Genomic DNA, 16,600 nt, shown 5'->3' with positions numbered 1-16,600 from the left:
GCTTTCTTTTTGCCAGGACGTTCTAGGGACGAAATCCGAAAATTCTTGCTACGCACCACCAGCAGCACACTACGGGAATCCGTTGGGCGAGTTCTCCGCAGACGTTATCGAAGCGGGGCTGAAGTATGTGCCGTCTATGTCACGAAAAACGCCAATATTTTTATAGGAAAACTATGACAACAAGGTTAGCAAGCGCCGAAGAAGCACTCGCGAAGAAGAAAACAATTGCTTCCGCGCGCTGCCGATCCTTCTTGGACTAGTTCGCGGCGCCGTCGCATCGTGGCGTCGATTTCGTGAAAATCGTCAAACATGCATGCGCTTGGAGTGACCGACTGCAGACTGGACACAGACTTTCAATTTTGCGAATCATGCCCATGAACAGCGGTCAGTCAATCAATGACTTCTGTTGGGACATGATTGGTTTAGATTACTCAAACGAAAATCTTTAAGACTGATTATTTGAAGCCGACTAGCCCAGCCGCATTGTTATTTACACAAATAACGTGTTGTAATTGAGCAGTTTGGCATTAATCCGAGCGCAAACAGCTGGAAACCGAGGGGGCACTACAACTCTGGAGAAGTTTTAGGGGCGACCGCCTCCCTTGCTCCCCCTGTTCCGGAGTTCATGCTCATCGTTAGCCAGAAATTCGGGATAGGAGACTATATAGTTCACTGGTTTTGCCATATCTTACGTAACAAGAAAAAAACTGAAGCGGAGGTTCGATATAAGAACCTCCTTATCTCTCGGTGCTGACCACTGGGCTAAGGTGCGACGTACAAGTGCGCTGGGACGCATTGGCCGGCTTACAACGTTACAACGTGAATTGAGGTAACTGTGTTGTTAAAGTGTCAGTCTTGTACAATCTTCGTGTTTGTTTCGGCAAACACGGCAGTCAACAAAGGAAACCCCGGTTCATGTTCTATTCGAACTCCGTGAGGGAAAAAAAAATGATTAAACTGCAGATTCTGCAAAAATCGTGTTTTTCTCTTTCACCCAAAACGGTTCTGAACTTTAGCCTGATTTAGTTTCTTTTATGTGATTTAACGTCCCAAAGCGACTAAGGCTGAGGTGGATGCAGGTTCTAAATTTTTGTCATTTCCATTGGTGCCCATTGTTTAGAATTTAAATGATTTTGAAGCAAATGTTAAGTGATGCATCGAGACGCCGCTGCGTTTGATGTGTGCGCCAGGTCACCTAATGCCTAAATCCTGTGAAAATCACAATGTGTCATCTCTATGACTACTTATACTGAAAAACACGTTTTCCATTGAAGCGCCATAGGCGGCGAGGCTTAGCGGATGCAGCTCGGAGCTGTTCCAAATTACTGTTCACGATGTCCATTCTGTACTTCATCACTCCTATATAGTCCCTCCATTTCCATCTGGGCATTCTTTTCTCAGCGATTTCCATCTTCATGACAAAAATTCAGGGGGCACTTTGACTGTCTAAAGTGGGTAGAGGCGGAAGCGTTCTCCGCACCACCTACGCTGTTTCTGCGGCACTGGTGGCGTCACATGTAATTGAGTACTAATTACTAAGTGATGACAAATCACTAATTAATGGTTAATTATTGATTAATGTCTGAATACTAATTAACTGCTAATTAATGCCGCTTAAGCTTCGCCTTTAGGAGCGGAACGCGACAGCGCGTTGTAGCGCTGCCAGGGAGACCACGGAACGCCACCACCCGTTCGGCGCGATGCCTTGCCCTTTGAACGCAACGCTTTTTGAGGAAAGGAAATGGCGCAGTAATTCTCTGTCATCTCGGTGGACACCTGAACCGCACCGTAGAGGAAGGGAGGAAGTGGGAGTGAAAGAAGATAGATAAAGAGGAGCCGTAATGAAGAAAATGAAAATTGTATTTGAGGAAAGGAAATTACACAGTAACTGTGTCACAAAATTCAGGGGGGCACTTTTTTTACCTAAAGTGTGGTCACTGATGTGTGGTTAAGATGTTAAGCTTCGCCCCTAAGAGTGGAACGCGACAGCGTCTTGCAACGCTGCCAAGGAGTCCATAGAACGCCATCGCCCATTCGGTTCTACGCCTCGCTCGTCGGTAAATTGGTTTTTGAGGAAAGGAAATGTATCTGTCTCTCATTTGTCGGTGGACACCTAAACCTCGCCGGAAGGGAATGGAGGAGTATGAGAGTGAGTGAAGACACCGTATTCACTAGACGCGCCTTTGTTCATTCCAAACCTTCGAGCTGGCATGGCGGAGTGGATAGCATGCTCGTCTCTCACGCCGAAGACCGGGGTTCGATTCCTGAGCTCGACCAATTTCTTAATCAGTTTTATTTGTTTATATGGCCTGACTAGTAAAGCTAATTAGGCTAATTGGGTAATTAAGCAATTAACTAAGCTCAGTCCCACTTACTTGGAGCATCACTATACGATCCCTTCAATTGGTTGCATGGTTACTATAGCCAAAGTACAATTGGCCCCGTTTGAAATTCGCGCACTGTGACGTCACGACCGTTTCCACCAATTGAAAAGCGTGACATTTTCTGTCGATAACTGCTGCTTACAACGATGAGACATTAAAGGCTTCCGCCTTAATAATTTTGTTCGCAGATGCTGACTACATTGCGTGCATCATGGTCGGTCTCACTATACCATCCCGTAGACTTGTCCCTTTATACCCTAGGGGGACCAGTACCCTAAGTTCGCTAGGCAGCCTCCGACAATACTGCTTTCGTTTCATGCAGACAGAAGTAAATTTCTCCTTTTTGAAACGTTGATTCAAATAAAATGAAAACCCGCCTCAAGAAAAAGACTGAATTAAAAAGCGTGTGGTTATGAGTGTTGATATTGCGGATAGAAAGACGAAGGTCGCAAGTAAGTTTGTTGCAGACAGAGTCAACATCTAGGCAGGCGAAAAAAGAAAGCACGAACGCAACGCAGCATGCACTTGTTCGTTCTGTCTCCAGTGAATGCACTCGTGGGAGGGCGTCATTTTAGTTATCCTGTTGGCGTTGATTTCTTCGCTCCATGAATAAACTGATGAGTCGTGCTGGGTTAGACATGACAGGCGCGCGAAAACTTTTCTTATGATATCCCACGTAAGCTTATGCGCACTATATAATTTGGGCAACCGCTCTAAAACCACGTTGACTGCAGCGTTGACTACTTAATTTTCCAGTGAATCACCTCGAGCAGAGCATGAATTGCAATACAAAAAAAAAATCTGAAAATGCATGCTCCGTTCTAGACGTTTTTGTGATGAAAGTGTTGTTTATCAAAGTATCGCAGTTATCCTCCAGAAAAGGAGCGGTCCCATCGCAGCCGCCGGCGCCTAAACCGTCGACCCTAGCAGACAGTACTGGCGTCAGCGCCGGGTCCAGTTTCGAGCGTTCGCTTTTCGAACTGTTCGCTCGGAACCCCAATCAATCGGAACCTTGTAGCGCTGCACGTCCGCAAAAGAAAGGCCAACTCGCCAACAACGGCTCCGATGCGGCCGGGAAGGCGAAAAGAATGCGCGCCGTTGGCAGGGGGGGGGGGGGGGGGGGGGGGGGGGGCAGTGGAAGTTCCAGCCTCTTCCTCGTCCCCTCTCCGCACTTCTTTCTGCGCATCGGGCCGGCGCCAATCGATCGGACGGCGCACTGCGTTCTCCCGGGGTACGCGGCGAGCAGAGCCGGGCCCAGTCCGAGCAGCGCCGCCGACGACAACGACGCCGCGGTGGCCGAACGGCGGAAGTGCGCGCAGTTCCCACCGCACCGGCAGCCATGTGCGTCGAGTTCGTGCTCTTCGTGCGCAACCTGGGCGCCCTGGTCAGGGCCACGGTGGGCAGGCATTCCGTGGAGCAGGCTCAGGTAGGACCCACCTCCCGTTAACCTCCGGCATGCCGAGTCCGCCCGGATGGAGCGCCGACGGCGGCGGGGCGAACAGCGAAGCGCCGCCCGATGTGTGCGTGCGTGTGCTTCTTTCGACGTGCGTGTCAGTCGCGGGGCCATTCATGTAGGTCGTTATCGGAGAGCCGGCAACCCATCTGGCCCGCCTTAGAGGCTACAGCGTTGGCGATAAACGTCATTGCGTAACGCGATGTCTTCGTAGCGAATGACGGCTCCGTACTCCGACGCGCTTCTGAACGTTTAGTGGATCCTTCCCGTATGCCGGTCCCTGCCTCCTTCAGCTGTCGGCATTGTCCAGGAGAGCACCTCCGTGCCGCATGTAGCGTGACATCATGCCCGTCCCCACATGGTTCATAACGACGTGCTTGATCCCGTGGCAAAGCCCCCGTCGATTGAGTGAGCTTATCCCCGACAGTGGCGCCACCGTGCGAGCTGTCCGTGGCCGCAGGACTTCCTCCCCCCTAAGGGAACCTGAGGCGGGCGCGCCGACCCGCACACTCTTTGTCTTCGGCCACTTAGCAGCTAGCGACTCGAAGATGGAGCGGGGCGCCGCGCCGGCGCCTTTTGCGTCTTGATCGACCTGCCATTGCTGGGGCGCTCCGGCTCTTCCGTCTTTGCTGGGTGCGTCGTACGCGATGACAGCTGGCCACGCGTGTCTGGCGTGTCCGTCGGCTGCGCGTACCTTTCTGGCGGGCGCAGCATGTGAGAAATACCTTTACAACGTGGGCTTGCGAGACAAGGACAGTATGTGAAGCCGCTGACACATCATTTCCTTGGAAGAGTCCACTTTCGCGTATTTTATTCTTGTTCTTGACCTCATTTCGGTTCGACACAGAAATTAAATAAGTTTTGACTCTGCGCCGTAACTTTGTTAGTGTCGGTATTGTAAGATATTTCCTTCAAGTGAATGTTCAGACTATCCTCTTACCCGTTAGCGCATCCCTTTTCGATGCAGTTCTCACCAAGGTCCATGCGTGCTTCTGCCAGTGGTGCAGTGCACTGTAATAAAGGGAGCAATTACTGATTGCCATCCACCAGAGTGCAGCCATACGGCTGCAAACGATTACTTCGCAGGTAAAAAAAATACCTTCGATTAAAAAGTTTTTGAGGAAGCGGAATTGCTTTCCTTTGTACCCGTATATAGCTGCGGGAAGAGCGGAACGATGAGTCGCCGCGGTGGCTCAGTGGTTATGGCACTCGGCTGCTGACCCGAAAGACGCGGGTTCGATCCCGGCCGCGGCGGTCGAATTTCGATGGAAGCGAAATCCTAGAGGCTCGTGTACTGTGCGATGTCAGTGCATGTTAAAGAACCCCAGGTGGTCGAAATTATTCGGAGCCCTCCACTACGGCGTCCCTCATAGCCTGAGCCGCTTTGGTTGGTAAACCTCATAAAACGAAGCCTAAAAATCATTATGCAGAAAACCAAAGTAATGTTCAACAGTCTCGGAAGGGAACAGCAGTTTACGATTGGTAGCGAGGCGCTAGAAGGGGTAAGGTAATACGCCTACTAGGGTAGGTAGTGACCGCAGATCCGGATCACGCGAGTGAAATAACTAGAATAAGAATGGAATGGAGCGAATTTGGCAGGCTCTTTCAGATAATGAATGGCAGTTAACGAATATCCCTCAACAGAACAGTATACAACAGCTGTATCTTACCGGTACTCACCTGTGGCAGCTAATGAAAAGGCTTCAACTTAAATTGAGGATAACGCGGGGCGGGGAGCTATGGAAAGAAAAATGATAGGTTTAGCGTTAAGGGACAGGAAGAGGGCATAGTGGGTCCGGGAACAAACGAGGATTGATGACATCCTAGTTTAAATCATAGCTTGGCTTGGGCAGGGCATGGACAGGGCATGTCATGGATAAGGCAAGATAACCGATGGAGTAACGGACTGGATACCAGGAGAAGGCAAGCGTAGCAGGGGACAGCAGAAAGACGGGCGGATGAGATTCTGCAGTTTGCGGGGATAGGGTGGTCGCAGCTGGCATAGAACAGGGTTAATTGGAAAGATATGGGAGAGGCATTTCTCCTGCAGAGGACGTAGTCAGGCTTGTGACATTGTTGTCCTCGTTATTGTGACAGTGCAGTTGTTGTTGGCCTGGTGGAATGGCACATATCCACAGTAGGGATTAGTGGACAGAAAAGTGTGCAGTGAAGTGTATTGCCTCGTCTTTCTCGCCGTCCTCCCTATAGCACCAAGCCCGTTGCGGGCCGTGTCCGTTTGGATTCCGAGTTTCGTAGCCGCATCGCGTAGCTTCCAGTGCTCCTGACCCGACGACCTGCAGATTGCCGGACCATCCGTTCGGTGTGAAGCACGTATTCCATCCTGTTTCTGGGCACAGTCAGTTGTCGCACCTAGCCGCGTTAACCTCGCACGAGGTCCCATGGACGCGTGAACTCAGTGTAACGACGCGCTATCAGCGATTTGTGTGCAACCTACGCCTTCGCACTGCCTTTGAGCGGGGTTACGCCATACTCTGACTCATGCTCTAAGGCCGCGCAACGCGAATTGAGCGTTTACCTAGAACCTATTTCTGTCAATAGTATAATTAGGCCTCTCAGTGTTGTCTGATAAGGCTGGTTATCAGGAAATGAAAGGCGTAGTAACTGTGTCACTTCTCGGCGAACACCTTAACCACGCCCTGAGGCAAGGGATGGAGGAAGGAGTAAATAAGAAATAGAGAAAGAGGTGCCGTAGTGGAAGGCTCCGGAATAATTTTGACCACCTGGGAATCTTTAACATGCACTGACGTTTTTGAGTTTCCCCTCCATCGAAACGCGGCCGGGTTCGAACCCGGGTGCTCCGGCTGAGTAGCCGAGCGCCTCTAATGGAGCAGCGTATCTTCAGCGCTGGCCTCGCCGTTCCTGCCTGCGGCGCTAGCCAAGCTGTCCTTGAAATTCAATCTCCTGGGGGCAAGCCCAGCTACACGTCGGCGCGAAGCAGCCACGGTCGATGAAGTCGCGCCGTTGCCATTTATAGCAACGGCGTGGCACCTCTAAGGGGGTCGTGATGACTTACCTCACGCACACGATTTCGTTTTTATTCTGTCCCACCACCTCTGTCTCGTGTTATGCCCTCTCGGGAGGTGCTGGAGGTATTGCAATACCTTTGAGTCATCATGTCTTGCGCAGCCGCTCGTCTTTATGCGGTGGCGCAACGGCACACTTTGTTACCTGCATGCGCTGCACTCGTCTCCTATGGCGTTGTTCGTGACGATCCCGCGGACACTTGCGTGCTGCTACGCCGACATATTCATGGGCGCTGCAAACGATCCTCGCTCGGCTGAAAGCTGTGCTCATCCGCCACAGTACTTAATGGTTTGAGGGAGTGCCGGGGACGACGTTGACTCAGCTGTGCACCGGGCTGTCGCGTTGGTGCGGCATATGATTGACAGGTGGCTGACTGCATCCCTCGCGTGTCTCCCCCCCCCCCCCCCTCGCTCCTCGTCTTCCTTTATTTATGAACGGCGGAAAGAACAATAGGGAAAGAAAGAATAAATGGGAAAGCCTGCCATATTTTGCCCTACTGACGCATGCGTCAGTAGCCCCTCTTTATCGATTGATTCTAAAGAATTGGCATTTTTAGCGAAGGGAAAATGATAATGTTGTTATCGTCCTTGTTCAGTGCGACATGCATGAATTGACTATGAATCTATGAATGGATGGTTTGTTTTCCTTGCGTTGTTGGAACTGTATATATGCCTCGTTCCAAACAATAAACACCAGTTGAAAGTCAGCGCTCGTGTGTGTCGTGTCTCCCTTCGTGTCCGTGTCTTAGTGCGCGCTGTTCCGGTGATAATGAGTTACCAACGTGCCCAAGCATCTGTTTTAGTGAATTCCAACGCTTGATAAATGAAAACTCAGTGGTTTGAATAGCGGAGTTGAAGACTAGTTCAATAACAAAGATTAGGGAGTTAGCGGGTACAGGTGTGCAGAGCTGGCGCAGGACAGGGAGGTCAGTTGGAATAGCCTTTGTCCTACAGTGTACACATGCAGGCTGATGATGACTGTGATCGGGGGGGGGGGGGGTAGTGATGGTGACGGTCCACTTGGGCGCGGGAAATTGTCAACCGCACGGCTATCACTCTGGCTTCTTCTCTACTGGGACAGCGAAGAGTCTGGGAGCCTCTTCAAAATCCCAGTTGTGTCGATGACCTCGCCACATTCGGAATATTGCGGATTAGTAAGAGGAAATTGTAGGCACGGCAAGAATTTAGAAAAAGACATGTTAGTATCATGCAAAGTAATTTTCCTCATATTCAAGACAGGAAGGGATTGTCCCAGCCCGCGTTTTGTTCAACTTCGAACGGAGACAGCGTGGTTGTTTATGTGAAACCGTAAACGGTGATTATGATGCGAAAGGCGAGAACGTGATGCTCTGGTAAGCACGTAGGGGAATGTCCTAGTTTGGACAGCTCGTCGAAGCGTGTACGAAGTGGTTGAGCAGCGCTGCGAGAGCGACAGGCAGTAAAGTTCAACGAGAGGAGAAGTTCTTGTTCCTTTCTTAGTCGTGAAATTTCTTTTCACTCGTGAGAGCTGAATAAACCCATCGTTTTTCTGGCTACGGAGATGCTCGAGCAGATTATGGCCGAGTTTGCGTGCTCGGAGGTTCTTATCCCTCGTGCTTCGATCTCAGACAAAAACGAAGAGGTCAAATCATCAAATTAATGTCAGCAATAACTTAATTTCTATAGTAATGCACCGAAAGCATTGGCATTATATGGTTAAATTTTGACTTTTCCGTGTCCACTCTTCCGTTGCCCGCGGTTTTTCTCTATGCAGTTACCCTGTCCTGTCATTTTGTTCGTCCGCACAGGTGCGCAGCTGCTCAATAGTCACTCTACCCCTGTTCTGCACCTGTGCTTATCCGGTTCACAGTGCACCTGTGCGGCCACCGAACTGTCGTGGGAAGAATCAACGTCCGTCTTATAGCTCGCGCTGCCATGCATGGGCGTCAGGGGAAGCCTACCTTACGTGGACAGCTATAAGTTGACCTGAATGTCAGAGAAGCACCCATATGTTTACGTACATTTATAAATGACTCGTAGAGAGTGTGGGCCTCTGCGAGGCTTCGTTATGAGAAGCTCAACGCGAAAGTGTACATACTACACGAAGCAATGCCGTACTGCATTTAATGCAGTAGGATAATACAGCCGTAGCATGGATTAGCCTGCAAGCGTTTTCTTGGAAAGAACCGTGTATCGCGCAAGCTCTGTCAACATTTCCTCGGTTAATATCAATCCAGAGACGAAGTTATCGTCATTGCGGTTTTGCTTCCATAGAAGACTACGCATCGATGCTACGACGGAGCATCAATTAGTGCTCGAGCACCCTGCTCGAGGCATGTACTTATAGTGAATGCATGTGCAACTCACTCTTTCGCTCTCTCTCTCTCTCGAAAAGCCAATGGCAGCGCCTTGCGCCTAATGGAGAATCATAAAGGAGCCGGCACCGTCTGGACGACGGAGCACTTTCCGAAGGAGCACTGTGCGGCTCCTCTATAAAACATGCACCAGCCTGTAATGGAACGTTAGTATGACAACGTTTTTAGAACCTTTTGAATTTCCCGAGCATGTCCGTACAGGGACTGAAACATACGCGCAGAAATCATTACTCGCTAAGCCGATTCTTGGCTCATTTTCTAGTCTGGGGCACGCAAATACGAGCGCAAATACGATGAGCAGCAGAAGATAAAGGGAATGTGAGGACGGCGCGTTCACGTTTCTTACTTTCGCTCTGCATTATTCCACTCGGATTCCGTGCGGTCGTGAGGATACGCGCTTTATGGCAGAAAAAAAAGCGAGCTGAACACACCGCTGAGCTGCATCCACGCACTGACGCGCGACCTACATAACGTAAAAGGAGTAGGCGGAGCGGGCAGCATAAAAGAGTATAGAAGAAAGAAGAAAAGCAGGCTAGGCGGAGTGTCATGCTAGAGTCCTGAAGCGGAACATAGTCGCTTTTGACGTGACCATGTCACGCTAGCACCGAAGTCTAGCGCCTCGGATGTCACGCTGACGTCGGAGATCTGAAACGTCGACGTGCACGATGTCAGCACGTCGTGTTAGCGTCACGCTGCGCGCCGGAAAGGCTGCTGCAATGCCTCTCGCGGGAAGCACGTAAATGGAGAGTACGCGGGGGGATACGCGTTGGCCCTAGTTTTAGGTTCCGAGGGGCAGGACAAGCGAAGGGGCAACACCTACAGCGGAGACTGGCTAGCCTATATTGACGTTATGCTTTCAGCATGATTAAAGGCCCTCCGTATACGAGTGCAACACGCCTGCTATTCCAACTGCTTGCGCATCATTGCACGTTATACATATATCTCAGCCGAATTCCGTTTGCTTTAGAGGAGTCTACTATGTATTATTCAACCAGCGTAGCCTCGCTCCAAGGATATATGGGCACGTTCGCAGACTGCATTACAGTCGCATTTTGTGTCGCTGGTGTCCCCGATCGCGTATTTGCGGTGTTTTGAAAAACGTGAAACGTGCTCAGCGGCTCGGCTTTCGTGCCTCTCTCGCGGCTGGTGGCGTGCTGAGCACGCTTTCTCGTCTTTTTTTTTTAATTTTATTGCAGCCCCGTTTGGAAGAAACTGATTTTAAAATTTATTCCTCTCGTATCCCTCTTTTATTTCCAACGCGGGAACAGAAAAGATCCTCTATGGGCATCGATTTTTTCTGGGCGAATATGGTTTCTTGGAAGATGCGGCAGGCCAGCACGTCGGCCGATTCTTCCGCCTCATGAATGCTCAAGCCGTTCTGCCGGAAAGCATCTTTTTTTGTTTTCTTTGCGCAAGGCTCCCTACACTTTAGTTTGCCAATGATTCTAAATTTAAAGAGGAGAACTTCCAGCGCAGACTTCAACATGCTAAAATCAAATCCGCAGACGACATTAGTGATGGCCTACCGTGTCCATCACCATTTCGTTCTGCGCGGAATTTGAGTTCCGATGCTCTCTGAGTAAACGCTGTTTGTGTCTATTGAAGTTTTTTTTTTTCCATAATTGTTGGCACAACTCATGGTTATGCAAAGAAAAATGATATTGGCAACCTCTACAGACGAAAATAGCAACTTTTATTAGAGAAGAAACATCAGCTCATAATATTCTCGCGGAAATGAAAAGAGAAGATCAAACTCCAGCTCATATCCTTGCAGAAATGAACCGGAAAAAAGAAACTCCAGCTCATGATATCATCGCTGAAATGAGAGAACAAACTTAATCTCATGATATTTTTGCGGAAATGAAGAGGGAAGAAGAAACCAGTTGGTCATGAAGACAGAATAAAGTTCAGCCCATGATTTCTTCCGGAAATGAGGAGGAAGGAACAAACATTTTGTCGTGATATCGTCAGAGAAATGAGAGGAGAACAAACTTCAGCTCATGACATTTCCGCGAAAAATAAGAGGAAAGAACAAACATCAACTTGTGATATCGTTTCTTAAAGGAAAAAGAAAAATTGGATTGTGAAACTACTCCTTTTCCTCTAAAACTGCTAATCTTTCCAACAGTTCACCGCCTGTGTCTTGGCCACCCCCCCCCCCCCCTAGTGGGTATGTGCCATTTTACTTGTGGCCAATCAACCAACCAACTAGGTACGATGAAGCTGCGATAGCAGGTGGATTTACCTTCAATGGTTACGTTGATGCTTTTACTCTAAGCCAAGGCTTGGCACTCGACACAATTTTTCCGGAGGATTCTGGGTTTTTTGCGCAAAAGACACGACACAAAAGAAACGAGGTAGACAGGATAAGCGCTTCTAACAACTCAGGTGTTTATTGACGGAACATTTGCTTAAATACAGCAGCTGCTCTGATCAAACAAGAAGAGAGAAAGAAGAGACTTCGCATACATATATATCAGATCAGCACAGATCCCATCATCGCACGAGTGAATGCATGTTTCGAGCTCTAATTCTGCGCAAGATAACTGATTTCTTTTTTTGAGAGCAAAATTGAAGGATTGCTGACACACGAGTTACCCGATTTTCCTATCTCATTAGCCTCAATTATCTCCCTTCCAAGTTGTGTCTTGCACCGGCGCAGTACTGACGTTTTGTCGAGCGCGGGAGTGCAGTTGCGGCAATTCCGAATATGGTCAATCATTTTGTGTCGTGTCCGGTCGCTGTGTTGAATGCAGCGAAAGACGCACACGGTACTTTTAGACTTCGTTTATTTAAAGCTGAAGAGGGTGCGACCAGCGTCGACCGAGGCAGGAGCCGAACTGGCCGCCCGAAGAAAGGAGGGAGCTGAGAAGCGTCCACGGGAGGGAGTGGCTTCCCAGAACAGGAGGAGGGTGCGGGGGCGCACCGTGGGGGGGGGGGGGGGGGGGGCATCCGGCTACAGCGTGCGACGAGGGGCAAGCGGTCGTTAGGAGGAGGATTGAGTGGTCGTTAGGAGGAGGATGCGAACTGTCGTTAGGAGGGGAATGCGAGTGGTCGTTAGGAGGGGGCGCACACACACAAAAGCAATAAGGGGACACAACACTTCCTTCCCCCTTAGAAAGTTGCCTGGTATCGTGCAGGGGGTCGGCGCTCACGCGTGGAGGCGCGCTGGCTTTGTGCGCTCGGGGGAGAAACACTTGTAGGCTGGCTGTTGTTCGCTGTGTCTCCTAGGTCTGTCCTGGGCGAAGTCTCTTCTTCCGGGAAGAGGTGCCAGGCTATGTGGGAAAATGGTGCACGTGTTCTCTCCGCTGGCGGACAGCTCTCAGACGGCGTCGTAAATCTACGCAGCTGGTTGAGATGTCGGCGTGCTACTGTGCCATGTATGTTGACGAGCCAAGAGCGCAGGCCTATGCGTCTGACAATTGTAGCTTCCTCCCAGCGTGGCTTTTTCAGAAACTGTCGGGCGAGGACGCGCTGCCCCTCATTAAGCGTGCCGCAGCGCGGAATTGCTTTTTCTTCCCGGAACGTCTCTGCCTTTGGCTCGAGGAGGATGGCTGTGAGCTGGGTTCGCATTTCACGCTCGAACATCATTTTCGAGGGGGTCTCGCCTGTTGTGCTCTGAACCGTCGTGTGCTGCTTGAAGAGGAAGCGCGCAAGGCGGCGCTGCAGCGAGCCTGTCTGATCTCTTTCAAGGGCGCGTTTTAGCTCGGCTACGTAGCGCTCGGCTTGTCCGTTTGTCGCTGGGTGGTAGGGGGCCGATGTAACTGATGAGATCCCGTTGTCGCGATAAAACTTGAGGATCTCCGCAGACACAAACGGTGTTCCGTTGTCCGACACTACCTTGCGCGGCAGGCCGAACGTTGCAAATAGTGATCGGAGGTTGTCAATGACTGCTGCCGAAGTCGTCTGTCCCATTTGCCTTATCTCAAGCCACTTTGTGTAGGCATCTACGACCACAAGGAAAGTGCAGCCCTCAATTGGTCCTGCAAAATCAATGTGCAGTGTGTGCCATGGTGTGTCTGGCTTTTCCCATTCTGGGACAGGAGCTTTCGGCGGGGCGCTCCGGCTGCTCTGGCAAGGCTTGCATTCTCGCACCACTGTTTCGATGTCGTTGTCAATGCCAGGCCACCACATGTAGCTTCTGGCACACTTTTTCATTGCAACGATGCCCCGATGTCCGGCGTGGATGAGAGACATAGCTTGTGCGCGTAGTTCTCTCGGCATCACAACTCGGGACCCAAATATGATGCAGCCGCGATGGGTGCTCAACTCTGTAGCTCGCCTGCGGTAAGCGTCGAAGTTGTCCCCTTTGAGTTTATGCACGTTGCCTTGTTGAACAGCTGTGTAAACTAGCCGGAGAGCTGCGCACTTCTGCGTAGATGCTGCAACTGTGCCTGCTGTAAGCGGAGGTTCTGGCAGTGCTTCGAACATCAGAACGTCTCCTGGTGGAAATGGTTCGTCAACAGTTGCGTCTAGTGGCAGACGGCTTAGCGCATCGGCGTTTTGATGTTTGCCGCATATCATCACGCCTAGTGGAGAAAACCAATATCTCCCTAGAAGGCTTGATCCTGTGCCCTTCACAACAAGCAGAGGTAGCGTATGGGTCTGGCCGTTGTAGTTAACCTGCACGTTGGCAGAGCCCAATAGTGGCAGATTCTGTCCTGACCACGTTCGCAGGTGCGTGTCGTCTTGTTGCAGGGCGGGTGCGTCAGATGGCCATGAAGTTCGGAACGTGTCCTCACTGATCAGAGTACAGGCTGCGCCGGAGTCCACCTCGAACTTAATCAGCTGGTGATGTACGCTTACTTCTGCAAAAATCTTCGGTCGCGTGCCGAGATTCATGGTGTTCAGGTCGTACAACACAGATGGTGTTGCTGATGTTGTTCCATGGAGATCAGATAGCGGCGTATTCTCTGAGGCGTTGACGCTGTGATTAGGCTGGGAAGGTGACTTTATCTTGGCAAGTCTCCGTTTCGTAATGCATGCTCTTTCGATATGCCCTCGCTTGTGGCAAAAATTACACGTGGCTGACTGGAATCGACATCCCTGGGGGTTGTGTTGGTCGTCACACCGCCAGCAGCGTTGTGCCTTTTTGACCGATTTTACAACAACAGAAGGCTTGCGCACCTGGTTGCTTGTCTGGTGTACCGGCTCGGTGTTCCGGCGAATCCCTCTCTGCTGGTGACCGGCGCTCTCCGCTCGAACGGCGATGTCGTAAGCTTTGCTGAATGTGAGGTCCTTCTCAGCGAACAGGCGCTGCTGCAGTGACTCGTCACTCAGTCCGCACACAAATCTGTCGCGTAACATCACGTCCAAGGGAAGCATGGTGGTGTTAGCAGAAGAAGCTGCGTCTCCCTCCTGCCCGGTAGCTGTTGTCGACAGCGTTCCAAAATTGCAGTCGGCAGCGAGCTTCTTGAGCGCGGCTACGTAGGCGCTCACAGTTTCTCCTCCCAGTTGATCTCGTCGTTGGAAGCGAGCCCGGCTGTAGACCTCGGATGGCCTTGGGTCGTAGTGCTTTTGCAGCGCTTTTACGATGTCGTCGTAAGACACTGCCGCTGGTGTGCTTGGCTGAATAAGGGCGCAGACAGTATCGTAGGTCTGCTCCCCGCACAGCGTCAGCAGGTTGGCCCTCTTCAAGGCTGGGTCTGTGATGTTGTTAGCTTCAAAGTAGAACTGAAGGCGTCCAACCCACGATGACCACGATGAGCCGTTGAATTCTGGTATCTGATTGGGAAACCCTCGCGTAGCCATGGCTTGTCAATAGCGTTGCGTAGCGCGGGTCGAATCCACTTTCTCGTCGCCACTGTCGTGTCCGGTCGCTGTGTTGAATGCAGCGAAAGACGCACACTGTACTTTTAGACTTCGTTTATTTAAAGCTGAAGAGGGTGCGACCAGCGTCGACCGAGGCAGGAGCCGAACTGGCCGCCCGAAGAAAGGAGGGAGCTGAGAAGCGTCCACGGGAGGGAGTGGCTTCCCAGAACAGGAGGAGGGTGCGGGGGCGCACCGTGGGGGGGGGGGGGCATCCGGCGACAGCGTGCGACGAGGGGCAAGCGGTCGTTAGGAGGAGGATTGAGTGGTCGTTAGGAGGAGGATGCGAACTGTCGTTAGGAGGGGAATGCGAGTGGTCGTTAGGAGGGGGCGCACACACACAAAAGCAATAAGGGGACACAACATTTTGCTAACTGACTTTTTCTTGACATCTCTTGCATGCTCCCTCAGCCTTTCATTAAGGCACCTGCCAGTTTGGCCAATGTACTGCTTACCACAGGCAAGCGGTATCGAGTACACAACGCTCTTTTTACAGGCCACGAATCGCTGCTGGTGTCGCTTCGAACAAGCGACGGCCGCATCCTCCGCATTCACTCTCTTGCAAATCCTGGAGAGTTTTTCAGGAGCGTTAAAAACCACTCTAACACCAGCCCTGGCACCGATCTTCTTAATATTATGCGAGATTCCGTGAATGTACGGAATAACCGCCACTTTCTTCCGGTCAATTTGATCGGGTATGCTGGCTGGTTTCTTCAGCAGGTTCTCGGCAGTTGATGCCAGCAAGGCCGGCTGGCAGCCTGCGCTCTAAAGGCGCTGCAACTGGATGTCAAAGCTGCGTCCTACCAAATGCAGGCAGGACTTGCTCAGAGCGTTGGAAAGGCACGATTTTACAATGCCTCGTTTTACGGCTTTGGAGTGTGCCGAGCTGAAGGGAAGCAGGGGCTTGTTGCCTCTGGGCTCAAAGGCCCAACATACGTGTTCACTTGAAAAATGTCTTGTGTCGTGTCTTTTGCGCAAAAAACCCAGAATGCTTAGGCACCAACTAGCCTGCAAAAACATACTCGCAAGTTATTTCCGGAGGATAAAGATGGGAGGAAGAGGTGAGTGGCGCCAATGGAGAGAGTAGGTGGGCTGGGTGGCTTTTAGGTGGATGGTGCTTCTGAAGGCAGCTGGATTTCCCACTGCCTATTTTTTTTAGTGCGCAAATGTGCCCCTCGGGATAATGAGTTAGATGCACATATCTAGACCTGTGTCGGCTCAAATGTCAACGATTAAGGCCCGGTGTTGTGGCTCATGTGTCGAAATTCTTGTGTCTGGTGGTCGGCTAGGGAGGTAATCCGTGCTGCCGATGTGCGTATAGCTTGCGTGCCGCCGTAAGCCCGGTGCAAGTTGTCAAGAAGTGGTCTACCGTCGCCTCCGTAGCGGGAGCGAGCCAGAAGGGGCAGATCAGAAGAGGAGTCTGCGATGTGCAGAAGGCCCTGTCCGCAAGAGTGGGCGCAACACCCACCCGGATTCTCCGCGACGCGAGCTCGTCACGGCGAGTTAGACCGCCGGGAAGGTTGGATCCACGCGCCGGAATTAAAGCGCGCATGGAGC

The 16,600-nt window shown here is 51.2% G+C and overlaps 1 protein-coding gene across 2 annotated transcripts in view; it reads left to right on the top strand.

Annotated features, from left to right (window-relative positions):
- The first annotated feature begins 3,576 nt into the window (after window positions 1–3,576).
- Window positions 3,577–16,600, top strand: part of LOC149361632 (uncharacterized) — a 36,339-nt gene continuing 23,315 nt past the window's right edge. For both annotated transcript variants that reach the window (XM_089569558.1, XM_089569557.1), the window contains exon 1: window positions 3,577–3,810. In XM_089569558.1, coding sequence (XP_089425684.1) covers window positions 3,724–3,810 — 87 coding nt within the window. In that variant the 5' untranslated portion in view covers window positions 3,577–3,723. The remainder of the gene's footprint in view (window positions 3,811–16,600) is intronic.

The sequence above is a fragment of the Amblyomma mixtum genome, chromosome 2, assembly GCF_055824585.1.
Source record: "Amblyomma mixtum isolate Tamu chromosome 2, ASM5582458v1, whole genome shotgun sequence".
NCBI classification, from domain to species: domain Eukaryota; kingdom Metazoa; phylum Arthropoda; class Arachnida; order Ixodida; family Ixodidae; genus Amblyomma; species Amblyomma mixtum.
Note: the sequence above shows the minus strand (reverse complement) of the source record. Positions and strands in the feature narration are given on the sequence as shown.